Source organism: Ochotona princeps, chromosome 4, assembly GCF_030435755.1.
Source record: "Ochotona princeps isolate mOchPri1 chromosome 4, mOchPri1.hap1, whole genome shotgun sequence".
Lineage (NCBI taxonomy): Eukaryota > Metazoa > Chordata > Mammalia > Lagomorpha > Ochotonidae > Ochotona > Ochotona princeps.
Window position 1 is genome coordinate 81,164,349 of NC_080835.1, and position 16,446 is coordinate 81,180,794.

The 16,446-nt window shown below is 43.5% G+C and overlaps 1 protein-coding gene across 1 annotated transcript in view; it reads left to right on the plus strand.

The window, feature by feature from the left end:
• ALKBH8 (alkB homolog 8, tRNA methyltransferase) overlaps positions 1 to 16,446 on the plus strand; it is a 66,310-nt gene that overhangs the window by 12,406 nt on the left and 37,458 nt on the right. The window contains exon 7 of the mRNA XM_058663961.1: positions 674 to 744. Coding sequence (XP_058519944.1) covers positions 674 to 744 — 71 coding nt within the window. The remainder of the gene's footprint in view (positions 1 to 673; positions 745 to 16,446) is intronic.

Sequence of the window (16,446 nt, forward strand, 5' to 3'; positions counted from 1 at the left end):
GGCCTAGGCAGTGGGTCTTCTAGCTTTGGCCTGGCCCGGCCCCTACTGTTGCAGATATTTGGAGAATGAACCAGTAAATGGAAGATCTTTCTCTGTGCCGATTCTGTCACTCTGCCTTTCAAGTAAACACATTTTAAGAACTACATTTTTTAAAAAGATTTGTTTATTTTTATTGGAAAGTCGGACATGTAGAGAGGAGGAAAGACAGAGAGGAAGATCTTCTGTCCGATGATTCACTCCCCAAGTGAGCACAACGGCCGGTGCTGCGCCGATCCTAAGCCAGGAATTAGAAACTTCCTCCAGGTCTCCCATGCGGGTGCAGGATCCCGAGGACTTGGGCCGTCCTTGGCTGCTTTCCCAGGCCACAAGCAGGGAGCTGGATGGGAAGTGGAGCTGCCGGGGTTAGAACCGGCATCCATATGGGATCCCAGTGTGTTCAAGGAAAGGACTTCAGCTGCTAGGCCACCTCACCGTACCCAAGAATTACATTTTAAGGTTATAGTTGATATTTTCTTGTTAGTCATAGTCGCCTTAAATGTTTCTCTTTAACTCAGACTAAGGGGCCTTCCTGATGACAAAATATTTTTGCTTTACTGTGTGAGGTTATATTTAGAATCATCTTAAATCTACTAAAAGGAAAATAAAGTGACTTAATACGTATTTTTCATCTCAGGAATTCCTGCTCATATTGACACACATTCTGCTTTTGAGGATGAGATCATTTCTCTCAGTTTGGGGTCAGAGGTATGTTTGATGTTGCATAAATGCCCTTTTCCTTAGATTACTTAGACTTATAATTAAGGTGACTGAAGATTTAAAGATGAGAAATAAGCGTACTCACCTATTTAATTTGTTACAGAATGTGGAATTTCCATGGTATCCCCTTTTAAGTGCCTAAAATTTGATCTCCCCATCAGATGCCAGAAAATACCTATAGCTTTTTACACGTTCCTTAAATAAAACTGTTGTTTCGACTTTCACCTGCTGATGCACAGTTGCCATCTAGTGGCAAAAAGCTAGTAATTGCATGCTGTAGAAAAATCAAAACTGTATCTGAAAGTTAGATAAGTATCTTCCATTTGTAAACTGATTCGGTCCCTTAAACAACTCTGAACAGTAGAGAGTAATGTTCTCATGTTTTTAAAGATGAAAAATAGGAAGTTAATGTTTATTTATTGGTCTGTTTCTGTACTAGGGAAGATACAAAAAGCTTGGTTTAAAGTGATCCATGCAAACTACACACAGAATATTTTAGGAATAAATGAGAACTCTAAATCTAGAATAATCCCTAAAACATGGGGTCATGTTACCTAACAAGAGGTTGCTTCAAATCCCATCTTGTTTCTGGAGGCAAGTGCATTTCATGAGTTTGAGTCCCTGATCTGCCAGGTGTTTGGATTCATAACCTGCTCAGGCGATTGTGTTGGGGCTGTGACTGCACAGTTGGTGCTGGCTATTTGATATGACAATGCCTTCTTAGCACCTCCACATGTGGCTTCTTAATATAGGTGCTTTCAAAAATACTGAGGAAGGAGAGGAAAAAGGAAGATTTTGGGGGGGCCTGGTTTCTTTACATTTTTTGCCTCTTCTAGTATGTAGCTTTAGAGGGTCAGTAGATAAATTCATGTATATATGTATGTGTGTGTACGTATGTATTTCCTCCCAACTATGTGTGTTAAGAAATGAATGCAGATTGGTGTGGTGAGTTTTATTTATTTGTTTATTTTTACCAGAAAACTGACAACAGAACATGGTTTAGAAGTATAGCTGAGCCGACTTGCTAAGACATCCCCTCTAGAGTAGGGTGTCATTTTTTTCTTTTTTAATGTATTTTTATTTTGAATTGTGAGGTACAATTTTGTGTAGGCTGGGATTCCCCCCGAAACTCCCACCCCCCATCAGATTTTTCCCATTTTGTTACAATGGTGTAGTCCTTCATAAGGAATCATAGTTCTATCAGTCTCCTATTTAAGCGTACCCCAAAGGGTGTCATCTTGACGTTGTCACTGGCATACCTGGACAGCTGGAGACCTCCCCCGTGGAGGCAGAGGCTGCTCCTGGAACAGCATGTGCTGGATCCTACAAACCAACGGGATATGAAGACTGGGGACAGCTGAGGTGTTTCTGCTTGAGAGTTGGAAGTGACGGGCTGAGGAAAAGCTAGGGAGGTGCTTCCTATCCCTTGCTGCCTTTCCAGAGGCATCTGAGGAAAGGCAACTCAGAGTTCTCTATATCTCTGACAAAGTCCTATGCAGTTTTCAACCAGCCGTGGTAAAGAAGGGAAAACTTGCCCCTGCAGTTGAACTAAAAATCAATTGTACTTGTCTTCATTTGATGCCCTTGGAGTCATAATTTCCGGTTGTCAGTTTATATGATGGAAGTTTTGGTTAAAGCCATTGTTGCAATGGCTGGGAAATGTGCATGTTATAAAGTCATGACTAGAACAAAGATTTTCTTTCTTTTTGTATAGTTTAATATATTTTTATTTTGAATTCTGAATTATGTGGTACAATTTCGTATAGGCTGGGATTCCCCCTACACTCCCATCCCCCGACAGATTTTCCCCATTTTACTACAATGGTGTAGTCCTTCATAAGGAATCATAATTCTATCAGTCTCTTATTTAAATGTACCCCGACATTGCTGGTACAATGTCAGACAGTCCAGCATCCCATTGTCTACACATGTCTGACATCCATCAGTTTCATTGGGAATCCATCTTTCATCTGAAAGCAGGGATGAATGTTCCATTATTCCCCCACATCTGTATATGATAGACCCCAGCACTCCATCACTATACATTTCCATAATTGAGAAGCCATGAAACCAGGTCAACAACTGGTATGAGAACAGCCACAACAGCAACAACAACAAATTACAGCACCATGAAAAAAAAGCGCCACTGAGTAACCAACACATGAGTGACAAGATTTTCCTTTAAAAGATGGTCTTGCAAGGGAAGTGAATCTTACTTTTGAAACAAACGTTGATGAGACATTTTAACTCTTCATGCTATTTAAAATCGTCTACTACAATTAGGCCTTTATTTCACCTGTAAAATGAGATTTAGTAGTAGTGTTTCTCTCCTGGCTGAGAGATTATGAGAATGAGTTAGTGCACATGATTTAAGACCTCATTCTTCTAGGGTCCCTTACCCGAAGGTTTCTTTTCTGTAGCAGGGACATGGGAGGAGAATCTCATGTGGCTCCAGAAACATGGATTTCATCTGTGCCTCTTCATTTGCCCACTCTGGCACCTTGTGCTCCTCTGTTTTTGTTTGTTTGTGTGTGTGTTTTGTTTTTGATGCTGTGCTGCTAACTCCTTGCCCAAGACCTAGAATGTGGATATCATACCTTTGTCCCTTTGCTTCATTTTCTCATCCTTGACACCCTCAGTTATTTTAAGAAATTTAATATTTAATGTAATACCTATACCAACTTTCATTTAATTGTAATACTTTTTTTAATAGCTTCATTTTTCTGATAGCTGTTTTTGGTTTGTTTTGTGTGTTTCTCTTCAGCTAACACTTTTGAAGCTGTTTATTTGCTTTTTTCCCTTTCCTAGGGAGTCTGTGAGTTCTGTTAAGTCTTTTTTTAATCTTTTTATTTTGAGTTTTATGGCATAATTATGTAGAGTCTGGGATTACCCCCCAAAATTCCCACCCCGCAACTGATTTTCCCCATATTATTACAATAATGTGGTCCTTCATGACATGTTATAATTCTAACAGTCTGTTAAAAGTGTGCCCCAACATTGCTGGTGGAGACAGCGTCAGACAGTCCAGCATCCCATTGTCTAGACATGTCTTTGTCAGAGCTATTACACAAGAAAAAGGAATTAAAGGAATCCAAATTGGAAATGGGAAAATGAAAGTGTCTGTGTTTGCAGATGACAGGATTCTCTACCTAGGAGAACCGAAAGACTCAATCAAGAGACTACTGGATCTCAGAAGAGACTTTGGCAGGGTAGCAGGATACAAAGTTAATGAACACAAATTGATGGCACTAGTATACACAAATAATTCCATGGCTGAGAGAGAAATTGTCAGTACAGTCCCCTTTAAGATAGTGGAGCGGAATCTTAAACACCTGGGAATTAAGCTAACCAAATGTGTGGAAGATCTGTATGGTGAGTTCTGTTAACTCTTAAGTGCTCCAATTCAAGATGTTATCGTAAGATATTTTTAAATTTTTTTTATTGAGCACATTCTTCATATTTTTTTTTTAATTTGAGAACTATATAGGACTCTCGTTTGTTGATGGATTTTCCGAATACTTACCAAGGCAGAGGCTGGGTCAGGTTGAAGCAGGGAGCCCAGAGACTCAGCCAGGGTTTTCCATGTAGCGGCAGTGCCCAACTACATGATTTGCATGTGATCCAAATGGTTCTTTGACATCTGTTCAATAACTTCAGAAAATCTTCTATTAATTTTGGCTTCAAAATGTTTCACCTTTGCATTGCCTGTGCCAATATTTGTAACATCAGCATTTATTGAAAAAATTATTGCGATTACTGAAATGGGTGGAGAGCAACTGGTATTGAACAGAAAGATATTGAGTAAATAATAATTATATAGATTAGCTAATCAGAAAATATTTCTTATTATGACTTTTACAACTCAGTAGCCTGAGATAATTGGGTAGTTTCGTGATGAAGACGAGCCAGTTTCTTGAATGCCTTTGTGGGGGGGGGGGGTCACACCTTTCATTGAATTGCCAGTTTGCTTTCCAGACCATCTCCTTGTGAAATGTCTCGAAATCCCCCTGCTCCATCCCTCCCCTGGTCTGATCTCTTGAGTAGTTACTCCAGAGATGTTCTGATCCTGGAGCCATCCTCATCGCTTCTATCCATCAGGAATGACTCACAGGGCCCTTCTCTTTTAACAGTCCATTGCTTTAGTGGATAAATGTTTCAGTACTTTCTGGTCTTCAGCACAAACTGGGAAAAAAATGCCCTAGCATTTTCTTTATACAGCTTAAGAAAACAAGTACAATCTGGACCCAGACATGCTGATGTCATCTTCAACTTCAAGTTCATCCTTCAATATTTGCATATATGGAAGGTGTTTGCAGCCTCAGAAGGCAAATAATCTCTTAGTGTTTATCTTGATTCCAAGTTTTGACTTTCCTAAACCTATGCTCATTATCTTCAGCCAAATTTACCACCCACTGCCATTCTCCTGCATAAATCCAAGCAAATGTTTGTTTTTTCTGGCTTTCCTTCTCTTGTTAATAATTCAGAACCTGGCAGATATTCTTGAGAACTATTTTTAAGATGATAAGTTTTGCTGTTAAGCAGTGCCTTGCTGGGGTAGGCTTTGTGATACAGGAGGTTAAGTAGGTTAGGTGCAATATGGGGTGCCTGCATCCCCTGTCCCAGTGCCTAGTTTGAGTCCTAGCTATTCCATACTTCCTGCTGGCTAATCTAGTGTGTCAGCTTGTGTGTTCTCTGAGAGTCAGTGAACGATGGCTAAAGTGCTTGGGTTCCTGACACCCATAGGAGAGACCCAGATGAAGTTTTTGGCTCCTGGATTTGGCCTGGCCCATCCCTGGCTATTACAGGCAGGTGGAGGGTGAACCAGCAGATGAAAAATGTCTTTCTCTTGGGATAGCCTCTTGTCTCTATTACTCTGCCTTTCAGATAAGTCAATCCTAAAAATAAGTCACTTCTACCACTTTTTAAAAAGTACTGCTTTATTATGCCCCATTTTTAAATTGTTGTTATAAAGTGAACAGGTTCCATAGGTACAGCCCTAAGACCATACCCATATTTCTTCTTCCTCTCTTTTACGATCCCACCTTCCTTCCTTTTTTCCCTTTAATTTTTATAATAACATACTTTCAGTTTGTTTTATAATCATGGACTTAATGCACCATTAACCATGAATTCAGTAAGAAGAAAAACCACTTGTTCCATAGGAATATAGACAAGGATATAAATAATAATCAGTTCATAAAATGTCAGTCTCAGCCTTATGCTTTTTTTTTTGCATTTTATGTTAACTGCTATAGTTCACAGAAAATATTTTCTTCACTGAGCAAAATGATTTCTAGTTGCACCCCTTTTGTTGTAAAAGACAGAATTTCATTCTTTTTAATGGCTGAGTGGCATTTCATCATGAATATATACCACATAAAAAAAATTAGTCATCAGTTAATGAACATCTGGGTTCATGCCTTTTCTTAGCTGTTGTGAGCTGAGCTGCTATAGATAGCTCTTTCACATGCTCATTCCATTTCCTTTTGGTAAATTCCGAGGTATCGTATGGCAGTTCAAAAATGGTCTTATAGAGGTGAAATCAACATACAATGAACTACATTTATTTAATATACACTCATGAAAGCTTTAGCACACTCAAGGAGGTGAACAAATCTATTATTCCCTAAAATTTCTTCATATGCTATTTTCCTCAGCAGTGTGGGGCATACAGATATATTCCCAGTCTTGGTTTTTTTCTCCCCTCAGTTGTTAGAACGTATGTGCAGTGTTCTGAAAGCCCTCTTAACTTGTTTTCCTTATGAGCTAAAGATTTTATTTACTTTCTGCTGGAATATGCTTTTATTCTTGTAAAAAAAAAGTTGTATTTGTTTTTCTTAGTTTGAAGGGCACATTATCAGAAAGCTGAATCAGAAGCAGAGGAGCTGGGATTTGAGCCAGCACTGCAATATGGGGTGGAGACACCCTAAACTGTGGCTTAACCCGCCACACTGCAGCACCCACTCTTTCTTGTTGCGTTTAAAAGTGACTTTCTCTGTTTTGTTTTAGTGTATATATTTTTTGTTTGTGTTCTGTGGCTTTGTTTTGGTAGACCTGTTTATTCTTCTTTTGGATAGATGTGTTTATGAATTTGTAGGGTATCTTGAATGTGTAGTTTGGTGTTCTCCATTCAGTTTTGGAAAACTCTTACTGTCTTTACAAATTTTGCTTCTGTCCCATTCTCTCCATTCATCTGTCTTTTTTTTTCCTTCATCTGTCTTTTCTTTTCTGTGTATTTTTTGAAGAAAATATTTATCTGAAAGGCAGAGTAATAGAGAACAAGAGAGAAAGGGAGGGATAGAGAAAGAAAAAACAAAAAGGAAGAAGGAAGGAAGGAAAGAAGGAGGGAAGGAAGAAAAAGAGGAAAGGAGAAGAGAGAGAAAGAGGAAGAGAAAGAAACAGGAGAGACAGAATGAAAGAGGGACAGAGAAAAGAGAGAAACACAGGGAGAGAGATAATCTTCCAACTTTGGTTTATTCCCCAGAAAACACACTGTGCCACATGGCCGGCCTCATCTGTGTTCTTTGTTTTACTTACCCTGTCTTCTAAGTTTTTGTCTCTCCATGTTCCAAAGAGTTTCTTCTTTCACTAATTCTTTTTTGTTGTTGTTGGTGGTGTGAGATTAAAAAAAAATTAGTTTTAATGCTGTCAACACTTGGCTGGGGGAGTTGTTCAATTTGTTCTGTTCTTTAACCTCTACTACAGTAGCACATGTCCACTGCACACCCCAGTGGACTTCTGTTTCCTCCATGTGCTTTAGAGCATGCTGTCCACTGCTCTGTCCTAGCCACTGAGGAGACCCAGTTCTGACACATGCACTCCATGGCCAGACCACAGATGCTGTGATTCTCCCCATGGTTGGGGTTATAAGTCCAGTTGTTCAGTTGGGGAGATCCCCACAGAAACCTTATCGGAGTGATCCCAGACCTGACTAGCCAGTGTATACTAGTCAGTATGGGGTCCAGCTCAGTCTATCATCCACATCAGGGGTGGTTGCAATTGTGGAGTCAGTTCTGTCTCCAGCCCCTTCTCTTATGCAAACTGATGTTGTGGCCCAGCTGAACCCTGCTCACCACATACTCAACCCTCACATGTACACCAGTGGGAACTGCAGCCCAGTTGGAGTGACCCCATGGTTTCTGGGCATGCCAATATGTACAGCAGACTGGTTTGGTCTGTCCCACATCCCATTTGACTTTTGCATACACCAATGGGTGCTGCAACTAAGCTCAGCCCAACTGACCCCACTATTTAGCCCACACTTATGCTGATAGATACTACTGCCTGCCCAGCCAGGTCTACCTCATCCTGTTTCTCATGCTCATCAGAGACGTGCCCACAGTTTCCCTACAAGCCCGACTCCCAGTCCCAGATATTGCGCTTTCCAGGTGGTTCTGCAATCTAGCTTGACAAGATTTTTCCCCATTCCCAGCGCTTACTGGCTAATGCTGCGGCAAAGCCTAACCAGCCTGCACTCACTCTGGCTCATGCATGCCCCAGTGGATATGGTCTCTTAGCCTAGCCTGGCTCTCCCGTTAAACCTGCTCACATGCAGGCCAACAGGTGTTATAGCCCTGCATAGCCTGGTCTGCCCCCAGTCCCAGTTCTCATGCTCTCCTGTGGGCCTAGCAGTGGCAGTCCTTATTTTCCTCCTACCAGGCTAGCTCCCTCCTGCCCCAGCCCGGGTCTTATGTCTACCAGTCTGGCATAGCCTGCCTCACCTAGGCATTTGCCAGAAAGTGGTATAGCCTGGCCTGGCCCCATCTACCCCTGGTTCCAACTCATGCTAGTTGGTACTGTGGCCTAGCCCAGCCTGGATGGCCCCCAGTCCGGCTTCTTGGATCTGCCAGTTGGTGTTATAAACTGGACCAGCCTGGCCTACTCCAGACCTGAGCCACATGTATGCTGGCAGGTATTGTAACCTGGCCTGGTCTGGCCTGCTCCCAGCTTTGGTTCTTGTGTTGACTTGCAGGGACTGTGTCCTCACAGGTGAGTTCCCCAAGCTCCTCTGTTAGGTTTCCTCCAAGTGGCAGATCTTGTGCACATCAGTGAGTTTTGGCCCAGCCTGATTTGTTCCACTGTCCTGGCAGGAACAGTGGCCTTGCCTGACTAGCACACACCCATTCCGGTTCTTACTGTTGGATGCAACAGCACAGCCACACCTGGTCCACGCCCAGACCCAGGTCTTGCATGGTTCAGCGGGTGCTGAGATCAAGCCCAGCCCATCGTACACCTGCCTTGGCTCTCACAAGCACCATTGGGTGCTGGAGTCAAGCTCATTCTGGCACTCCCCAGACCCAGTACACACCCATGCCAGGGGCCTGCAGTTATTCCAGCCCAGCCCCATTACAGCTCTTGTGCTCACCAGTGGAAACCACAACCTACTTAGGGCATCCTCTTAGGTTCCCAAGTCAGGCCCACTCCCAGTCATGGATCTTGTGGTGTGCCATTGATTGCTCTGATACAGCTCAGCATAGCCCAACCCCCATCTTGACCTTTGCTATCAGGTGCTGTAGCCTGGCCTAGCCTGGCCTGGCCTGGCCTGGCCTGAACCTAGTCCTAGTTCTTGCTGGTGGATGCTACAGCCTATTCCCTGCTCAGTCTGCCCACATCCCTGGCTCATACAAAATGGTAAGTGTGATAGCCTTGCTCAGCATGACCCATATACCAGCCTGGCTCCTGTACATGCCAGTGTACTAAGGTTTGACCCAGCCCTGCCCAGCATCCCTTCCTCCTTCAACCAACCCATACACTTGGTGACAAGTGGAGTTGCCTTGCCCAGCCTGACCAACACTCAGACCTGAATCATGTGCTTACCAGTGGGAGCTTCCCAAGTTCCGCCCCCAGGCCCAGTCCCAGACCCAGATCTCACATGTACCAGCAGGTGTTAGGCCCTTATCTGGCATAATCTGCCCTCTCTGTCTCGGTCTTTTGTATGAGCTGGTGGATGTTGTAGCCCAGCCCACTCCACACTGTATTCTTGGGTGCACCTGTGGGTTTTTCAGTGTGGACCAGCCCAGCCTGTTCCCAACTCCAGTCCCCATGAGTGTCAGAGGGTCCATGGTCATGTGTAGTTCAACCCGTCACTGCCCCGAGATGTTGAGCAGTTCAGCTGAAATTGCAGTTCCACAGGGATGAGCCCATATATTCTCCACAGGATCTCTTCCCAGACCTGGTTCTCTTTTGTGCTGATTAGTGTCATGACCCAGCTTGACATTACTCATGCCCTGTTATGACACTCACTGGTGAGTACTGTGATCTAACCCTGCCAGGTAGGCCCTCAGCTCTAGTTTTAGTGTGCACCAGTGGGTGGTGATTGGCAGTGATCAATGCTAACTAGCCCATTTCAGGTCTCCCACGTGGGCTGGTGTGTTGGTCTGACCCATAAAGGTTTTGCAGCTTCCCTCATCCAAAGTGTTGGGTCTCAGCCCCCTCGCTTACCTGCAAGTACAGTAGCCTTTCAATGGAATTCCCTCAGAATTCATTCCTCACCTGCAACATACTCCCTCAGTGGTCCTCTGCCCTACACATTCTCTTTCCCCTTCCCCTGATCCATCCATAGTCCCTGTACCTGGGAGTGCATGAGTTCCCTAGCCCAGTCTTCCAAAGCCCAGTCTTCCAATGATGTGATGTGCTGGTCTGGAAGTCTGCCAGTCCAATAGGGACCCAAGCTTCTGGCACCGGTGCTGGCCTGGGCCCCTCCATTCTGCCTACACAAGATCCAAACACATCCACAGTCCCAAGCCCAGTCCAGCATTACACCATGCCAACATCTAACCTAGAGCTCTCCCCTCCGCTCCCCCCACCACTCTTGTGACCAAGCACGAGGGGAATTCCCCAGGCTTGCTCCACCTCCCTGCATGCTCACATCCCCAGGGCCTCATGTCTACCCTGTCTCAAGGTAGCTGTCCACTATTCTACTAATTCTTTATTTTGCCAAGTCTAATATGGTGTTAATCTCATTCATTGATATTCTAAGTTTTAATCATTGTCTTTTTATTTTTTAGAGTACCTATTTGGTTTTTCTTCACAGGTGTAGTGTTTTTTATCATTTTTAGTCTCTGCTGAAGTGTTAAAGCCTAGCATTTCTGTCTTTGAACATGGCAGGCATCTTTTTTGTTTTGCAATCTCTGATATTTGAGTAGTTGAGATCCCTGTGATTCTGCTCTCACTTGCTATAGTCTTTCCAGAGCAGATTCTGTGAATTGTTCTGATTTGGAAGCTGTGACACTCTGCTGGGCTTCCCATGCAGGTGCCAGAGCCCAAGTTCTCTGGCCATCTTCCGCTGCATTCCCAGGCCGTAAGCAGGGAGGAGAACGGGAAGTGGACCAGCCAGAACATGAAATGACACTCATAGGGGATGCTGGTGCTTGTAGGCCAAGGATTAGCCAATTGAGCAACATGCAGCCCTTAATTTTTTCTTTAAGGTCTGTTTATTTTTATTGGAAAGGCAGATATACAGAGAGGAGTACAGAGAGAGAGGAAGATCTTTCGCCTGATGGTTCACTCCCCAAGCAGCCACAATGGCTGAAGCTGAGCCAATCCAATGCTAGGAGCTCGAAACTTCTTCTGGGTCTGTTACGTGGGTGCAAGGTCCCAAGGCTTTGGGCCATCCTCAGCTGCTTTCCCAGACCACAAGCAGGGAGCTGGATGGGAAGTGGGGCCGCTGGGATTAGAACCGGTGCCTGACCATATGGGATCCCGGTGTGTTGAAGGTAAGGACTTCAGCCGCTAGGCTATCGTACCAGGCCTGCCAGCCCTCAATTTATCCTTAAATTAAATTTCACACAAACTTCTGCTGTACTCTTATATTGTTCTCATATCATAAGACATTTGTATTGTATTAGGTTTAGCATTGGATAAATTGGAAGACTTATAACCGTCACATGACCATGAAGTTATTTCTCTTTTACGTATGGTCTCTTATGTTCAAATTTTCATATAATACTTTCTTTTTATTTGTTGTGGGGATTGGATAAACATTTAGTAGAAATGATAGCAGCTGCTGTTGCTTCTGCTCCCGCCACCTTCAACCCTGCTGTTAGAATGATCATTATTGCCAGCAGTCACCTACTCTGTGCTGCAGACTGTGATAGATGCTGGCTTCAGTGACCTCCTGCTATGATAGGGAGTCCAGGAACGGAGAGTCCCGTGACTGTGCTAGTCATTCTGTCTCATTACAGTCATCTATTGAATTGTTTTATTTTGCTTCAGGAGGAAAGAAAGCCAGGAAAATAAAAAATAGAATTTAGAAAGTTTTTTTTGTCCTAAAATATAAAATATACCACCCATTTTTCCTCATAAAAAGTATTTTTGAAGAATTAATTCATTCTTGAAAACTGCTTATTTTTTTTTTTTTAAAGATTTTATTATTATTGGAAAGCTGGATGTACATAGAGGAGGAAAGACAGAGAGGAAGATCTTCCATCCGATGTTTTACTCCCCAAGTGAGCTGCAACGGGCCGGTGCGCGCCGATCCGAAGCCGGAAACCAGTAACCTCTTCCGGGTCTCCCATGCGGTTGCAGGGTCCCAATGCATTGGGCCGACCTCGACTGTTTTCCCAGGCCACAAGCAGGGAGCTGGATGGGAAGTGGAGCTGCCAGGATTTGGGCCCAGATATTGCCAGCTTGCATTCCAGTTGATGACTTAACTTGTTGAACCGTAACACTGATCCAAAACTAAATTTTATTGAACTGATTTGTGACTGACTTTCTTGAGCACACAGTTGTGAGTGGTAGTGGCTTTCTCTTCGTAATGGCTGCAAACCAGTGAAGCCAAGCTGTGATAGATGAGAACTCACAGCAGGTGGTTTCAGTGTAAACGCATAAGCATATTATCTCATAATCGTTTAAGCTAAACATTTTAATGTTGGACATACATGCGGTGGTGACTTAACATCTTCTCTTTTTCAAGCTCATTTTTTCAGTAATAAAAGGTGTATTTTGTTCTCTATCGTATCATTTGACCATTGACCTAAAAGCTGACTTCTCTCTCCTGCGTTATACTTGAGCATGGTCAGAAAAGACAGTTCACAGCCATCTGTATTTGAGGGTGAAGAGTGAGAAATGGCAGAATCTAATCATGTAGTAGCTGAGACCTAGTTCAAGTGGAATTTGCTGCCTTCTGCTGCAGTATAGATTGTTTTGTGGCATTCTGAAATTTTTATTTGATCTTTTTTTGCCCAGTTATAAGTATAATGCTACAGATGCTTTCCCAGGTGTGTAACTTAGCTGTACACATAGTACTTCATCAATTAGGAAAATTTCACTCCAAAATTGTCACATGATGTTCTGCTTCTCATATTCTTTCTCAATAGCAGTAAGAAATAAGTGCCTTTGTGGCTGGCACAATGGCTTGACAGGCTAATCCTCCTCCTGTAAGTGCTGACATCCCTTATGAGTACCAATTCATGTCCCAACTGCTACACTTCTGATCCAGCTCCCTCTTGTGACCTGGGGAGGCATAGAAGATGGACCAAATCCTTAGCCCCCTAAACCTCTGTAGGAGGCCTGGCTCCTGCCTTTGGATCAGCTCAGCTCCAGCTGTAGGGCCATTTGAGGAGTGAACCAGTAGATGGAAGATCTTATCTCTCTGTCTCTACTTCTTTCTGTAAATCTGCCTGCACAATATAAATTATATAAATTAAATAAATCCTAAGAAAAACAGAAGTAAGTGCCTTTAGACTACAGTTGTGGGGCTCAAGGGCAAATAGGTCACTAAGTCAACAAGAAGACGACTAATGGTCAAGGTCACTCACTGGGTGAAGGGTGGTGAGCAAGATGGCAGCCAACAGAAGAGCCCTGGGTGTGAACCAGGGTGGGGTTTTAAAGAAAGACTGATTAAAGAAAGACTGATTAGCCAGGGGCCATTTTGCTCACCTGCCCCTGGCCTAGGGGAGGTGGCTTCCTTAGGCTGCTGACAGTTGGCTCCTCTCCTGGAATTCCTGGCCTGAGGCTGTTCGCTGTTCCATAAAAGAGTGTGCTTCCCAAATAAACCAGAATTGCTTCCATGGAACCCCTGTTTATCTCCCACCCCTGTTTATCTCCCACGCACCGGACCCCCTCCGAAAATGGGGTACTAGAGGAATCTGTGGTGGGAGACCCTGCATACATTGGTATTTAACACTGCACATACTAGTTAGGGGCTTATTTTTCACGCTAAGCTGTCTTTGTGGTCATGACCAAAGTACGAGGGCCTGTTCTTTATAAAGTCAGTAGTGACTACAGGACAAGGAGAAACAGGTCTTTTTTTTTTCTTCTTCTTCTTTTAAATTTTCAAATGGGAGGGTCTGAGTGTTGATTCAGGGTGTGTTGGTGACACTGTCTCTTTTCCTTTGGGTTTTTACCAGACTTGCATGACAACATTCCAGAAATGTGCCCTAATAGATTCAAGTCTCATTTGTTGTGTACACTATTGAGACTTGATTAAGATTTGAAAGTCCTTTATTGCCAGTGGTGAAGAGGGGGCTCATGCCCTAAAGATGCATTGACCCTGAACTTCAGAACAGTGGGGCTTATAAAGGCAAAACCACCAACTGGGAGAGGTTCACGGGGACTGAGCTCGTGTGAAGCTACTTCATGGAAGCCAACAATTGCTAACTTTGAGGTCCTGGTTGCTGTACCAGGTGAAACTCACTTTTTTCCTAGTCATGCTTGAACAGCCTAGGCAGGGGTGCAAACATTCTTACCAAGCAGGATGCAGTTTTCTTGGCTGGGTTACAGTCTCATGGTGTGTGTGGGAAGGCGGGTACCTCACCTAAGATGTAGCCCAGATTAACATGGAGTCCCTTCTATCAAGCCTGTTATTTTAGTGGCAGGCCTCAGTTTTAACTTGTAGGTGTAGACTGTATGGCGTAGGTAGAATATCAACAATCATTGGTCTCTAAAGTGTCTCCAGGGAAAAGTTATTATGAATTTCTCTGCCTTGGAAAAATGTGATGTACCAGCAAGTTTTGTTTTTTGGTTTTTGGTGTTTTTTTTTTTCCTGTCTATTGTTCTTCTTAGCAGCATACACCTCTGGGAGATCACTTGTTGAGAGATAGCAAAGGAGTTTTGTTTTAGTAAAAGTACTCAAATCCCTCTTATCTTTTGCAGTGGCCTGATCATTTCCCAAAATGGAGATATGGTAGGAATCTAAGTTTGTAAAGCCATGAGAACTACATAAAGACATTTTGAAGTAGCTGTATTTCTTTGTAAACAGTGTGTGATTTAATCTTGTGTCTGCAATTTTGACTGTTTCTGCATTTTCTTTCTCTTTCTTCCTACTTAGCCAAACATGCTATATGTGCTTGCAATGAGACTTATTTGCTATTCAAAATTAAAGCAAATTCTTATTTCATTTGGGGCAAATGAGCACATTAGTGCAACAACAGAAGGTTTCTATTTGGTTGGCTGTGGGAAACCAGTGGATTTTTAGCTATGAATCATTATCGACAGTTTAATGGACTAACTTCCGGTCTCTGAGCTTCACATCATGTTAGTACCTGTCCAGATGCACTTGAGGGCTCCCCTCACAGGGTTAATGATGCCAGTCTAGTTCTAACCATTAAGGATCAGTGTTAAGTTTGTGCTCAGTAACAATATATTCTTCACATTCCTGCTTAGCCAACATGTCATGTACTTTTCTTTCCTGAGTTTACCTTTTCTTGGTGACCAATGATAACTGTGTCTGGCGTTTCCTCGCTATTGTGTTTGAGATGCATAAAGGTTGTATGAGATCACAGTGTCTAAGGTTTTTTTTTTTTTTTTTTAAGATTTATTCATTCTATTACAGCCAGATATACACAGAGGAGGAGAGACAGAGAGGAAGATCTTCTGTCCGATGACTCACTCCCCAAGTGAGCTGCAACGGGCCGGTGCACGCCGATCCGAAGCCGGGAACCAGGAACCTCTTCCGGGTCTCCCACACGGGTGCAGGGTCCCAATGCATTGGGCCGACCTCGACTGCTTTCCCAGGCCACAAGCAGGGAGCTGGATGGGAAGTGGAGCTGCCGGGATTAGAACCGACGCCCATATGGGATCCCGGGGCTTTCAAGGCGAGGACTTTAGCCACTAGGCCACGCTGCCGGGCCCGGTTTTTTTGTTTGTTTGATTTGAAGTGAACATTATTCTCAGTCATGTACCATAAGCTTGCTGGGGAGGTGATCTCTGTTGATTTGTCATCTTAGACAGTAGCTAAACCAAAAAGAATAATTGGATAAAGTTCCTGTGGAGCAAAGCTGTTACACGGGAGAATGATTCAGCACTTGCAAGAGAACATTCTTGATTGCGAATTCTTAGTGAATTTTCTTTTAAAAATTCTTTTTTAAGGGCCCGGCGCCGTGGCCTAGTGGCTAAAGTCCTCGCCCTGAACGCGCCGGGATCCCATATGGGCGCTGGTTCTAATCCCCGCAGCTCCACTTCCCATCCAGCTCCCTGCTTGTGGCCTGGCAATAGTAGTTGAGGACAGCCCAAAGCCTTGGGTTTCTGCACCCTTGTGGGAGACCTGGAGGAGGTTCCAGGTTCCTGGCTTCGGATTGGCGCAGTACCGGCCGTTGCAGCTCACTTGGGGAGTGAGTCATCGGATGGAGGATCTTCCTCTCTGTCTCTCCTCCTCTCTCTATATATACATATCCGCCTTTCCAATAAAAAAAAATTCTTTTTTAAAACAAACGTTATTAAGATGCAGATAGTTTAAATGTGTATATATCA